The sequence below is a fragment of the Balaenoptera ricei genome, chromosome 7 (assembly GCF_028023285.1).
Source record: "Balaenoptera ricei isolate mBalRic1 chromosome 7, mBalRic1.hap2, whole genome shotgun sequence".
NCBI lineage: Eukaryota > Metazoa > Chordata > Mammalia > Artiodactyla > Balaenopteridae > Balaenoptera > Balaenoptera ricei.
The window spans coordinates 91,696,102-91,709,989 of NC_082645.1; the positions used below are offsets into that span (position 1 = coordinate 91,696,102).

The 13,888-nt window shown below is 40.5% G+C and overlaps 1 protein-coding gene across 6 annotated transcripts in view; it reads right to left on the minus strand.

Moving 5' to 3' along the window:
• Positions 1-773: 773 nt before the first annotated feature.
• The window catches only part of INO80D (INO80 complex subunit D), a 55,231-nt gene continuing 42,116 nt past the window's right edge, over positions 774-13,888 (minus strand). For all 6 annotated transcript variants that reach the window (XM_059928529.1, XM_059928525.1, XM_059928530.1 and 3 more), the window contains 5 exons: positions 13,069-13,178; positions 11,521-11,654; positions 5,705-5,922; positions 4,438-4,595; positions 774-3,221 (listed from right to left, as the gene is read on the minus strand). In XM_059928529.1, coding sequence (XP_059784512.1) covers positions 2,056-3,221; positions 4,438-4,595; positions 5,705-5,922; positions 11,521-11,654; positions 13,069-13,178 — 1,786 coding nt within the window. In that variant the 3' untranslated portion in view covers positions 774-2,055. The remainder of the gene's footprint in view (positions 3,222-4,437; positions 4,596-5,704; positions 5,923-11,520; positions 11,655-13,068; positions 13,179-13,888) is intronic.

A 13,888-nucleotide genomic window follows, 5' to 3' on the forward strand; every position in this document is an offset into this window, starting at 1 on the left:
AATATTCAAATTATCTCTTCTCACCCTTCAGAATAGAAATTTACGGTGCTACCAAATATAATTTTGCTTTGTGACATAATTTTATAATTTAGAAATTTCTCAATCTGCAAAAAAGGCAAAGCTATTAAAAAATAAATCTTCCAATCAATTATCATGATTAAAAAAAAAAAAACTAAATATATTACAAACATATTTTTGGCCCACAAAAAGAAACTTCAATAAATACAAAATAGGGCATATAATGATTTCATACAGTCATGTGACATTTCCCCTCCATAATCTCAGGCACGTTTTATCTGCATAATGCCTGCTGATTACCATCATTCCTTTAAAAAGCAGAGAAAGAAAAGCTTTCAAAAGAAGGGACTGGTTAGAATTAGCATGGCATAAAGAGAATACATATAGGAAGTAGGAAAATACATCCAAATCTTTACCTATTGAAAAGGAATTAAGATCAAATATTCCCTGACAAATGAATTATTATATCACATCATTAATAGATATGTTCTCTCTACTCATCTTAAAATATATATATGTAAATTAGACTAGACTCAGGTATAAATAGCCAATGGTATCTCAAGGGACAGTGAAACTTCTCAGCAAAAGCAGAGTACAGATGCCTTTAAAATCTAGTTCCACCCTTGGGCGGGGGGATCGGGGGTCGGGGAGAAGGCAGGTAAAAAGAAACCTCACATATTCATTTCATAGTCACCAACTTACTAAACTATCCAATATGATTTTTAACCCTAAAGTTCTGGTACTTAAAAAAAAAAATTTCCCCAAACTTAAACCTAAATACTTAAATTATTTTAAAAGTACCAAAGGGTGGGTAAAATTTATGTCTAATTTCCATATTCTGCTTTGAAAGAAACTTTAAAATGTGTATCCTTCAGATATTACACATCACTTCACAACTGGTACATTGATTCTACAAGTGTCTTCAACATTTTACAAATCTTACCAAAGAATCACTACTGTAAACATGAAAAATTCAAAAGCAAAAGATGGATCAAGGAGTTCACAGATCCCATCTTTCCAAACCTATCTGACCTATCCTGCTTTTCACATCAAAATATTTTAATTACATCTTGCGAATATATTCCATGGAAGAGGGATTTAGAAACAAATGCATGTCTAAAAAGGCAATATAACCAACCACCAGACCTCAGAATCGCAGCAACCCCGCAGTCCCTCCAGGCAAGCTTTTCACGACATCTGCAGGGCACTGACATGAATTCAGCTTTTTGTGTTCTGGGCTAACTTAGCAGAAAAGGGTTGTGCTATTCACGCCACCAGACCACCACCCTTCTCCATTCAGGAAAGTCGGTTAACTCAGTGGGAAAGAATGACCAACCTTATCAGGGTTGTGAGATGTGGGAAAGGAGAAGAGCCTTCTACTCATTAGGAAAGAAAAAAAAAATAACAATGGGACAGCTGCTTCCTGCCCTGCACAAAAACACACGCGTGGGTGCACACATACACACAGGCAGTCAAAAGACTAATTTTTTTCTTTTTAATTAAACAGGATCACAATTAGGAATGGAATCCTGGCCTCATGTGATGTTTAGCAGTTGGTGCTAAGTCAGAGCCTTGATCTGCCTCTACACACCATTTGCCGTCTCTTAACACAGGAACTCGATGAATAGGCTCATTCTATTTAGAACCACCTATGTAAAGACCTGGTATTAGAATGGAAAGCATTGATCTGAATACTAGGAAATAGTAAAGGGCACTGGTAATCTGAGGTATCTTTCACTTCTAGGACTTGCTGCTAAAAGTCGATTCTATCCAGTCACTGTGCTGAGCCACTAAGGAAACCATTGGGGGAGAGTGGACCTGCCAGGAGGGAATGAGCACCAGTGCGAAGGAGCACATGTGAACACTGAAGCGAGGTCCACTGCGGGGTAACTTGCTTAACTGGAAAAGGGAGTTCTCCTCTAGTCCCCATCTGTTATTTTTAAAATCTTCTTTAGGAAAAGGGGAGAGGGGTGATAAAGAGGAAAACAAGATAGAAAACACCAGGTTCCCCACCTGCCTGCAAGCACACAGATACGCTCAGTTAGGGGAGGTAAAGGGAGAAGATGCATTATTGGTACTTGTAGCTGTGGCACCTGTCACTGTGAAGCCTGTGGGAGGCGCTATTGAGCTGTGGCTGGGCTGCAGGTCCTTGGGGATGCCACTGTGAGAACTCAGCTGGTGGCCGAAGGCTGCGCTGAACTGAGGGAGTTGCTGCTTGGGAGAGGTGGAGGCCAGCAGTTCAGCAGAAGGCCCCATGCCACTGAAGCTGGTCTGCGGTAACCCCGGAAGCACACTGGAGCTGCTGGGGGTCACGGTGGCGAAGGCAGGCTGTGTGGTCTCTGAGTTCGAAGTGGTGGGTGGTGTGGACAGGGAAGTGGAAAGAAGATGTCCATCTGCGCCGAGAAGGTTGCTAAATGGAGAGGGATCTCCGAGGCTGACAGGGAGATTGCCCCAGTGAGTCCTGGGGTTTACGACTCCTCCAAGTGGCACCTCAAGTTGGGTTGGGAGCAAGTGCTGCGCCATGATGGGCATCTCTGCTGAAAAGGTAGCTGCCATGTTATCACCAGAGTAAGATGTTGTGTGGGGAGAGGTGATATGGTCACTGTAGGGGGACGGCACGTGCTCGCTGTCATAATGGCTTCCATGGGGCGAGGAGTGTGAATGATCACTGCTGTATTGCTGTCGTGAGGTGATTAGGTCGTCTGCCTTGCTCAGCAGCTGGGCAGGGTGTGGCCTCTGGGAGGCATGGCTGCCATCATGAAGTCCATGAAACTGTCCTGGGAAGGCTCTCTCCCCAAGTGCACTCTGGCTGATCAGAGTGGCAGAAGTAAGGCCAACGTTGGCTGGGGCAGAGAACTGCCCCTGGATCTGCCCTGCCAGGGGTGTAGGTGGGTTAGACAAGGTAGCAGAACGGAGCAGGTTCTCATCCAGCTCTAGACTAGGAAAATTGTCGTGTACTATACGCCCATTCAGCAGCTCCCCCAGGTCCGTGTTTACCTCTCGGCTCAGGGACTGAATTCCTGAAGCTCCAGTCCCTGTGGAGAACACCCCTATTCCTCTGTCTGACAACTCCTGGACGGGTACACCGTCTGACTGGGTGAGCACCCCGATGGTACTCAGGCACTCGAGAGAAGTCACGGCCTGCAAGGCCCGTTCGAGCTCCTCGGCCTCTTCGGTGGTGGGGAGGAGATCCCCGTTCTTGCCTGAGTAAACGAGAGCCATCAACAGTCAGCAGAGCTTTCAGCGCCCCCGACCACAAAAATCGTACGGCGGAATCATTGGTAACAATATTCTATTAAGGATCGGATGGAAAGGAGAAAGTGAAACATTCGGCTGCAGGACAGGTGTGAGGGCTGAAGCTGTCCCGGCCTGAATCGCACCTTCAGTTCGTTTACAGCACCACCAGAAGCCATCTGAGCAAAGTGTGCGGTGCTTAGGAGTCTAAGCGTTACCAGTGTAAAACCCGGGGTGACTATCTGATTCCACGTATGTTTTTACCCGAAGTTATATTAACGTCATTAAAGCGGAAAACACGTCAATCAGTTCGGATCTGAGACAAAAGGCTGTGCGGGAGGAGCCGCCTTTGTGCCTCTATTCCTGGGCTCTTCCAGCTGGAAGGGCAGCTGTGAGGCCTAGAATACAGAACTCACGTGCGTATTTCAGCGCAACACCAAGCACTCAGCTCGCTTCATCTGCGTTACTCTCTACCCTTCCCCTCTCACCCTTCTCCCATTTCTAAGTGATCTTCACAAAATGGAAGTCACAGGCCTCGCTGATTTCATTTCCTATATAAAAAATCCATTGTTAGGAACTTGACTGATCACCCCCCAAATACCCAGTTTTTAATGGTGAAAGAAACCTTCTAAGAGTATAAAAGATTTCCCCTGAAAGCACTAGAGAATTGGCGGTATTAAGTCAACTTTGTTCTGGAAAAGTACACTTCAACTGAAGTACAGGGTGGCGTATTAAAATGACGACAAGTTCTGAAAGGTATCAATAAACTCAAATTTAAAATGTCTTTGTGCAAAAATAAACGGAAGTAGGTGCCTTCCAGGGCGGTCCAGTGGTTGGGACTTAGGGCTTTCACTGCCGCGGCCCCGCGTTCAATCCCTGGTCGGGGAACTAAGATCCCGCGTGCTGCGCGGTGCGGCCAAAGATAATAAACAAGTAAAGGAACAAAGTTATAAACCTAGCTCTCAAACGTACTGATCCACTAAGTCTAGGATATCAGTTTAAAAACTGTACATGCCTCACCTTCTAAAAAGAGTAAAACAGTCTTAGTGCTTTACCTTTCCCGTCTCTGGTGAAAGACGTTACACGTGAGGAGGGATACTCCAAACATATCTCAAAAAAGTTACCTCCCCCTTTAAAAAACTCATTTTAAAAACCAGTTTTCGCCAATCAAAACATTGACCATACCTTCAAAAAAATCAAAATCTTGTAAGTCATCAGGTAGCCGCGGCAGGACGTCTGAAAAGTCCTCCTGGTTCAATTCCAAGTCATGTGGAATGTCAGTGATCTCATTGGCAATGTCATCCGGCAGCTCATCAGCACTCAGCTCTGGCGTGGACGGGCTCCTGGGGAAGACGACACGATTGGCCCCGCCCCCTCCCTACTTGACCGCCACACCAGTGTCCCCGAGACAAGTCTGTCGATGCAAAAACGGAAAATCCTAACTCAAAATGTCTCCCTTCCTACTTTAAGAGAAGGAAATCGGAAACCAAAACGACAGACCTCGCCGTATGCAGTTACACACTTCTACAACGCTTACCCATGTATTAAGAGAAGACAACCATTTGGAGATAACTATTTTTACTGCAAATTAGTAGAATGAATGACAATTTGGTGCACTAGTAAAATGAATTACAAATTGGTATATCAGTGTGTCTTAGTACTTTCTAGTAGAATTTAAAATCTGGTCAAAATAATAATTAAAAAAAAAAAAAAAAAAAAAGAAGAAACGGCTTCCCTGGTGGCGCACTGGTTAAGAACCCGCCTGTGCCAATGCAGGGGACACGCGTTCGAGCCCTGGTCCGGGAAGATGCCACATGCCGCGGGGCAACTAAGCCCGGGCGCCACAGCTACTGAGCCTGCGCTCTAGAGCCCGTGCTCCGCAACAAGAGAAGCCACCGCAATGAGAAGCCCGCGCACCGGAACAAAGAGTAGCCCCCACTCCCCGCAACTAGAGAAAGCCCGCGCACAGCAATGAAGACCCAGTGCAGCCAAAATAAATAAATAAATAAATAATAAATGAATGAATGAATGAATAAATAAATAAATTTTAAAAAATGAAACAGATAAAACTGGCATGTTTAGCTGAAACAGAAGCCTCATTCATCTGGTCAAAATGCTTATTACCCCTGCCAAAATTAATAATGCATCAGATTTCTGATGGAATATTTCTGTTGGAACATATATGGAATTTCTGTTGAAACAGAAAAATCTGAGAGTAGTCAATTAAGTTCCCAATATCAGCATTTGCTCTCTTGGTTATCAAAAGCTTTACTTCAGATCTAACCCCATCAGATATTTTGTAAAAAATCATACTGAAAACTACAAAGTCTAGGCTTATACACCAAATGGTTCCTTTAGCCTACTTCCAACACTAGAAAAGTGAATGAAGCCAGATGTTCTGAGAACAATCAGAACACATAAAGGAGACGTAAACTCTGGCGCCATCACTGACCGGATGTGAGAGGCCTCCACTGGCAGTGAGACGCTGGTGGGCATGCTGAGGTTCCCCTGAGGCACTGCAGGGGGAATGGGTTTTTGGGGTCGACGAGGTCCACGCCTTCTCTTCTTCTTGTGTTTTTTGGTAAGTGCAGGAGGCTTGGTTTTTTTCCTGGGTTTCCTCTGCTGCTGGTGCTGAACTTTACGGGAGCTATCTCCTCTCAAGAAATTATCCTTTGGAATGAATAAATGGGTATTTTTAAACTGAGATTATTTGGGAAAAACCAAACAACTATCTGAAAAAAATACTTATATCTCTTAAAATTCTATACAGTGCCTAAAACTATGTATAACGATAATTAAATGAGGAAGAAATTCATTTTAAAATTTAATTCAAATCAATTCAATATATACATATAGCTCATCCCACATTTACAGGCATTGTCATAGGTGCTGTAGTATAAAAAATTGAATAAAATTTGATTTGTGCTCTCAAAGAACTTAGTCTCCCATGGGAAAAACATGACTACAAGGATACATAAATACAGGAGAAAAAACTGGGCAATAATGATATAAACACCTTCTAAGGGTACACAAAAGGAAAATCCTGAATTTGTAGTTACGTGAGATTAAAGGATAAACAGGATTTTAAGTTGTTGGGATAAGGGGGAAGATCATTCTAGGCTAAAGGAAATGGCACAGACAGACAGAAAGGACAGCAAATAATTGGGTATGACTATTGCTCGGGGTATAATGGAGGACAAAATATAAAAGTAAGCTCTAAAGAAGTCTGGAACCAGATTCTGTATGACTTTGAATACTCTGTTAAGGATTTTAAACTTTATTTTATAGGCAATGGGAAATGATTTTTGATGACAGGAGTACATGTTTTAAAAGGATTAACTATCCTGGTAGCAACGTAAAGGGATAAAGAGAAGAGGCAAGTGAGTGGAGGAAATAGTTCCAATCAGAGGGCTATTTCAACAAGTATTACGAGACTGATAAATAGCTGAGGGCAAAGTGAGCAGGAATGGAAAAGCGAGGGCCTGTTGAGAGAGAATTCTCAAGATGCGACAGCTCGTTGGATGTGGTGAGGATGAGGGGAATATAAAATTCTCCAATGTGTCCAGGATTTCTAGTTGAGGTGATTGTTAGGGGATAATGCCATTAGTTGGGATACAGAACAAAGCAGAATAAACAGAATCAGGAAAAAAGTTAAGGAATTCAGCTGGGCTCAGATAGAGTTTGAGGTGTGAAAACGTCCAGGGAGGCAGGAGAAAACCGTATCTGATGCACAGGAAGGAAGACAGGGATGGAGACGGAGACCTGGAAATCGTGACACAGTAAAAGTCCTTCAAATAATTTATAGGGACCAGGGAGACATGGTAAAGAGAGAAGACAATGGGCACACAGCTTTATAAAACTGCTGCAATTAAGTGAGGAGGCACAGGAAGAAGTACCAGGAAGGAATAAGAAACCTGCACTACAACTAGCTTTCTTCAGCTAGTACCCTTAAATCTGAAGACCCAGATGCACATTTTACTCTCTCTACAATCGGAAAGCATTTTACAATGACGGCATATTATTACTGCCGTCAGCCAGGTGATGGTCATTACAGTTGGTGCTGCCTACATGTTCAAAGTTGGTCATAGCTCTTTGTACTGTCGTTGTTTGAATGAAGGTATGTGCATTGTTGGTTTTACATGCAGACGAAAAACTGCTGTGTATGCAGAAAGGCACAAAAAGCGGCAGTGTATAAAACTGTTACTGGTGAAGCAAATATTCATTATTGAAGAACTGACCACAATCCCCCCCACCCACCTTTTTATTGCAAAGCAACAACCAAATGAAAAAGGAAAATAATCCACAAAGTGGACAAAGCTGTGTTATAGTAGATGTATGTAGAAAATACTGCCTTTCACATACCAAGAATTAGCTGAAACCAGGAGCACTACAGAAGATAAAAATATCTATGTCTATCTAAGACTAAAAACACTATTTTGGTAAGTATAAAATAAAAATTTTAAGCGATAAGAAATGCACTGTGCAACATCTTTTCCTTCTTGGTGGTATATAAAACAATCGTGGTTTTTACGATTGATGTCACCTTTGAGTTGATGAACTCAGTAATAACTCTTACAATCAAATACATAAAAAGATCTGAAGACTAATAATTATCACTAGCATCAAACAAATTCAAAGCAAGAAAGAATAAAATTAAGCATAAATTCAGGAAATCTAAAAGATGTTTAGTCCCAGACAAATACTTGAATCCAAACACAATTACAGACTCAAAAGTCACAAATTTAGAAAACAACAAAAAAGAGGCTGCTTCCCAGCCTCTGTAATTCCTTTTGGTTCAACACTTGACATCTCCTTTTTTTATTGCCCACTGTGTAACTGAATAAATAGTGAATAAGCAGCTACTAGTACCCACCAGGTGCTGGCATCCATTCCAGGATTTCCCTCTAGGGCCAGTGTGAACCTTGAGCAGGAGGGAGGAAGAGAGCTCTAGCCAAGAATATACAAGTCCTACTGGTTCTGCTTCTAGGCTTCTGTCTTACTCTCTTAGGCTTATGCTGTGTAGCCAGGCAACGTTTTTGGTAACGTGCCAGCTCCTCCACACAGAAGTGCCCATGACCGAGACCCTGCCTGGCTCTTGGTATTCCCTTACTTAGCTCCTCCAGAGAGCACCTGTGTCCTAGAGGCTTTCCTAATAAGGCCAACTGTTCATTTACCTACACTACTTACAAACACTGTTCACGCCCAGCATTCTCACTGTCCCATTCTACTTCTATGCAGGACAACGCATTTAGTAACTTACCATCTGTTGTATGGTCTCATACCTGTTGAATACCATGTTCTGTCTGCCAGCCTGGACCTCGGGCAGCTCTAGCCTCTTCTACCAATGGCTGTCCTATCAAGTGGCTGAGTCCAGTTCAGAACCTCACCCCTCTCCCCCACAAGCCATGTGCCTAACCGATAATTTATTTAACAATTACTTATGGAGCATCTTTGTTCCAAGCACTGGGGATATAGTAGCACTGAACAAAAAAATGTTCCTGCCTTTGTGAAGTTTACATTCTAGTAGGGGGATTCAGACAATAAACAAACTAATTAATACATAATTTAGGCAAATATAAATGTTAGGAAGAAAAATAAGGTAGAGTACGAGGATAAAAAGTAGCAGGGTAGGGCTTCCCTGGTGGCGCAGTGGTTGAGAATCTGCCTGCTAATGCAGGGGACACGGGTTCGAGCCCTGGTCTGGGAAGATCCCACATGCCGCGGAGCAGCTGGGCCCGTGAGCCACAATTACTGAGCCTGCGTGTCTGGAGCCTGTGCTCCGCAACAAGAGAGGCTGCGATAGTGAGAGGCCCGCGCACAGCGATGAAGAGTGGCCCCCACTTGCCACAACTAGAGAAAGCCCTCGCACAGAAACGAAGACCCAACATAGCCATAAATTAAAAAAAAAAAAAAAAAAAAAAAAAAGTAGCAGTGTAGAGGGGAGGCAGAAATGAACTGACACTTGATCAGAAACCTGAGTGAAATGAAGGAGTGAGACATGGAGAATCTGGGGAAAGAACACTCCAGGAAAAGAGAAAAACAAGCAGAAAGTCCCTGAGGTGGGAGCATACTTAGAGTGTTTAAGAAAGAGCAAGAAGGCCAATGTTGCTGGAGCTGTGGAAGTGAGGAGAGGGTATAAGACGAAGCTGGAGAGGCTGCCACGGCCAGATCAGGAAGTGCCTCATAGGCATGGTAAGAATTTCGGATTGGATTCTAGATGCGACGGGAAGCCACTGGAAAGTTTTGATCAGGGAACTAAAATGATCAGATGTATATTCTAAAAGGCCTGCTCTAAAGTCTACATACTGAATGATTCCATTTAGAAGACATTCTGGAAAATGTAAAATTATACGGACAGAAACAGATCAGTGGGGAGAGAAAAGGGCTGACTACCAAGGGCAGCACGAGACGGATGGAATACAAGTGTTTGCTCTACTCTTATGTAATTTTTAACTTAAAAATAGCTCAAACTAGTGTCAGATTCTACAACTGCCTTCAGAGAGAAAGCCATCTGTATCGTATTATAGAAACTTTGCATTGAAAATAACTTTTAAAAACCTGATTAATATTATTTTATACTGTATTTTTATTTTACATTATTATATAAAATATATATTATTTGATGACTACTTTTATTATACTAATTCAACCTTCTTTTTGCCTGGCTGAATCTACCTAAGTAGGAATGTTTAACCAGCTGAAAAGTATAAATTGCTTTCAATTTCTTTAGAAGCATTCACATAAAAACTGTTATACTAATCATCAACTCACTAAATCAATAAAGCAGATCCTAAAGTACAGCCTCCCTATTTAACAATATTTTCCTAGTCTTATTAGAAGTATGATGGAATGGTATAACTTTAAAACCAACATTTACAACCAGGATCATTTACTTCAGTGGTTTGAAAGCTACAGTGCCCGTATTACCAAGGGTCTGTGAAATCATCAATGAAGGTCCACAAAAGTGGTTCAAAAAACATATGGAAGTCATTCTTTAACCGTGATAAAACCTCAATAAGCTAACAAAAATGTCTATATTTTAAATGTTTTTAAATTAAAATGGGAAAGTAATTATTCAATATTTGTATACGTAGTTTAGTATACAACTTTTCAAAATATATGGTCCATAAAGGAAATCTAGAAAACAAAACAGCTTCTTAGAGAAGAAGCCGGTAAACTTCATACACGGCAACTGAGGTCTAGAAAGGATGACTCAATAGTCCATGTTATACATATAGCTAGTGGCAAAGCCAGGACCACAGTGTTACACTACTAAGTCCTGTCCAATGGCCACTTGGTTACCCTGATGCATCTGCATCTGCAAACTAAAATATGCTCATAGCAGGTAAGAGTTGTCTTATTCAACTTTTTAATACATAGGTACCTAGCACAATACCTTGCAAATAGCAGAACAACTCAGTTAAGTGTCTGATGGGTGAAATGCATTTATTTTAAGTGGTTATATAATTCAGGTAGTTCACTAATTCAGACTCTTCTCTCCAAATTATTCTGAATTAATTAGGGCTTACGCTACCAGCATTAACCAAAGCAATAATTAAGTCCAGTGGAATTATAATAAGGGTTGGCTTTTGGCTGAAATTTCATCAAATATCCAAGACATTCGCAGAATTATATATAAGAAAAGCAAAATCCTAGAGAAATGGAGCAAAGAAAGATCTTGGGAAATCTGCCTATGTATAAGAAAATGTATCTTGAGGAGAAGAGAAGTATAGACTAGGTATAGATAATAAACACAATGACCACATCTAACTAACTACTAAATACTTTCTAGAACGGTGTTTTTTTTCAGTGAGGGTATAAAATTAATTCAATAGGTTATGACCAGCATTTTTTTTTTTTTTTAGTGAAATAGAAGAGACTACAAAATATGAGGTACTAAAAGAGTACTGTTTCACAAAACTTGTTTCAGTGATTTACATACACATATAGTTTGTACTAAGTCATACAATATTTCCTACTCTGGACGGCTATCAAAACTTTGAAAGCCTCAAGCTATTACATATAGGATGGATAAACAAGTTCCTACTGTACAGCACAGGGAACTGCATTCAATATCCTGTGAAAACCATAATGAAAAAGAATATGAAAAAGAGTATGTATATACATATATGTATAACTGAGTCACTTTGCTGTACAGAAGAAATGAACACAACATTGTAAATCAACTATAGTTCAGTACAATTTAAAATATATATATATATATAAACTTTGAACGCCTCTGTTGCAGAAAATAAAATTTGAACTTACCATTTTTTTGGCATGTTCTTCACACAGAGGTGTCTGGTGTGTAATGTCAAACACGGGCACAGAGCACTGCTGTCCGTCTGCAAACTTGGCCGTGCAACTTGAGAAGAGTTGCTGAGAGCGGTTCAAGAGGATATCTGGGGTTTTTTTAAGTTAGGAATAAAATACACTGAAACCATTTAATTTTTCGAGTTCTACATAAAATTTGTTTCTTCCCTAACTTGTGCTTAGTAAGTATAAATTTTATTATGTATAAAAGCTAAAGAACCAACCCAACTACTAATAATAGAAAAATGATAATAGTTTGAGCTTATCATCTTTATTTCTCAGAATATACTTCTGAAGGAGTCTATTTTGCTCATGAGCTTCTAACATGAGTCTCCCATTGTGATTTATGGCCATTGTGATTTCTGTTATTTGGAGAAGCAGGGTCATTTCCTTCCTAACACACTGACTCCTAAAAGTTCCACTATGATGATTAAAAACAAACAAACAAAAAACTTTCTTTTAAGGAAAATTTCTGCCTAAGATACTCATCAAGAATAAATATTTAAAGATATAATAACAAAAAACTTGACTATCCAAATTTGAATTTTTCATTTCACACTTCCAACACCAAACAAACTCAAACTTATAACTTATGAAAAATTACTTTTAAATCAAAACTGTACCATTAAAATTGGAACATCAGCTTTTTATCATCATCATTTTTAAGCACCTATACTTTTAGCCAGCCACTAACTACATTTCCATAGATTTACTTTATATCTATTAAGGAAATACCTTTCATTTTTCCTTTATGATTTTACGGTTAAGGCTATTTATAAAGCCTTTACTGCATAGAAACTACTGCTGAAAAAGCTGTGAAAATACAACACCAAGAACAGAAAGGAAGGCAAAAATCAGAAAAGTAATTGCAACTATATAAGTTTTTAAAATGCTACTCAACTTCAAATGTTTAATAAAAGTGAAAGTAATAAGATTTCATAACCAGTCTGAAGCTCCTTAACATAGGTTTTCCTCAAGTATATCCTGTCTTAAGATATCTTCTTTCCTAGTCAGTGATGTTTGTTATCTTTCACTCATCTCAAATCAGCACCATATTCGATAAAAATAGCAAATTAATCCCATAGCAAAAAGTGTACTGTAAAACTGCATAACTTTCTTGGAAGACTAAAAACAGCTTTTGAATAATGGGATTTGACTTTCCCATCAATGAGTGTCATGGTTGCCTCATACAAACTACCTAGAACCACTGGAAGGACCAGAATCCTATTAACAAAATTTATGTAAGTGACAGCCACTGGAAAAACCTACTGCTTGCTGTCAGCTTTGCTCATTTTGACATGATTCTTGAATACAGAGTCACAGTGATATAAGCAGAAAAAAACTACTCAGAGGACACCAAGAAAATCAGAAGTAATATAAAAATTATTTTCAATATTACAGTTATGATTTCAAAAGTCATTCATCACTTGGCCTAAGAATGAAATATATCACCCCAATGAATTAGTACTTTTCAATGCACACTTGATTTAGTTAAGAGGATACGTTGGAAACAATGTCTGGTGAATGGAAGGGCTTTGTTGGTGCACTGTTCACCCTTCACGGTCCCACTGCATGCTGCTGACTCCACCTCCTTCAACTTGGTCCGGCTTATGCTAAGGAACAAAAACCACAGAACTGATTTTTAAAAACGGTTTAAGAATCCAGGGCAATTATTTAAATAATGTTACTACTCTGTAACACCCACATTTTTAACTACCTACATTCATTATTTAAATGCACATATGGGGGCTTCCCTGGTGGCGCAGTGGTTAAGAATCCGCCTGCCAATGCAGGGGACACGGGTTCAAGCCCTGGTCCGGGAAGATCCCACGTGCCGCGGAGCAACTAAGCCCGTGAGCCACAGCTACTGAGCCTGCGCTCTAGAGCCTGCGAGCCACACTACTGAGCCCGCGTGCCACAACTACTGAAGCCCGCGTGCCTAGAGCCCGTGCTCCACAAGAAGAGAAGCCACTGCAGTGAGAAGCCCGTGCACCGCAACAAAGAGTAGCCCCCACTTGACACAACTAGAGAAAGCCCACATGCAGCAACAAAGACCCAACACAGCCATAAATAAATAAATTTATTTTTTTTAAGAATGCAAATATGAATTACAATGACCAGTTCCAATACTTCTCCAACCTACTGACAAAACAAATATTACATTATAATTGGTCTTGGCTATGTCTATCTGTTTTTGTTTTTTGTTTGTTTGCTTTTTTAAGTGATATTTTGGTTCCTTTTACTTTACAAAGAGGCAGTAGAGAATAGTGATGAAGACCATGAGACTAGATCAGACAGACCTGGTTCTGAATCTCCGCTCTAC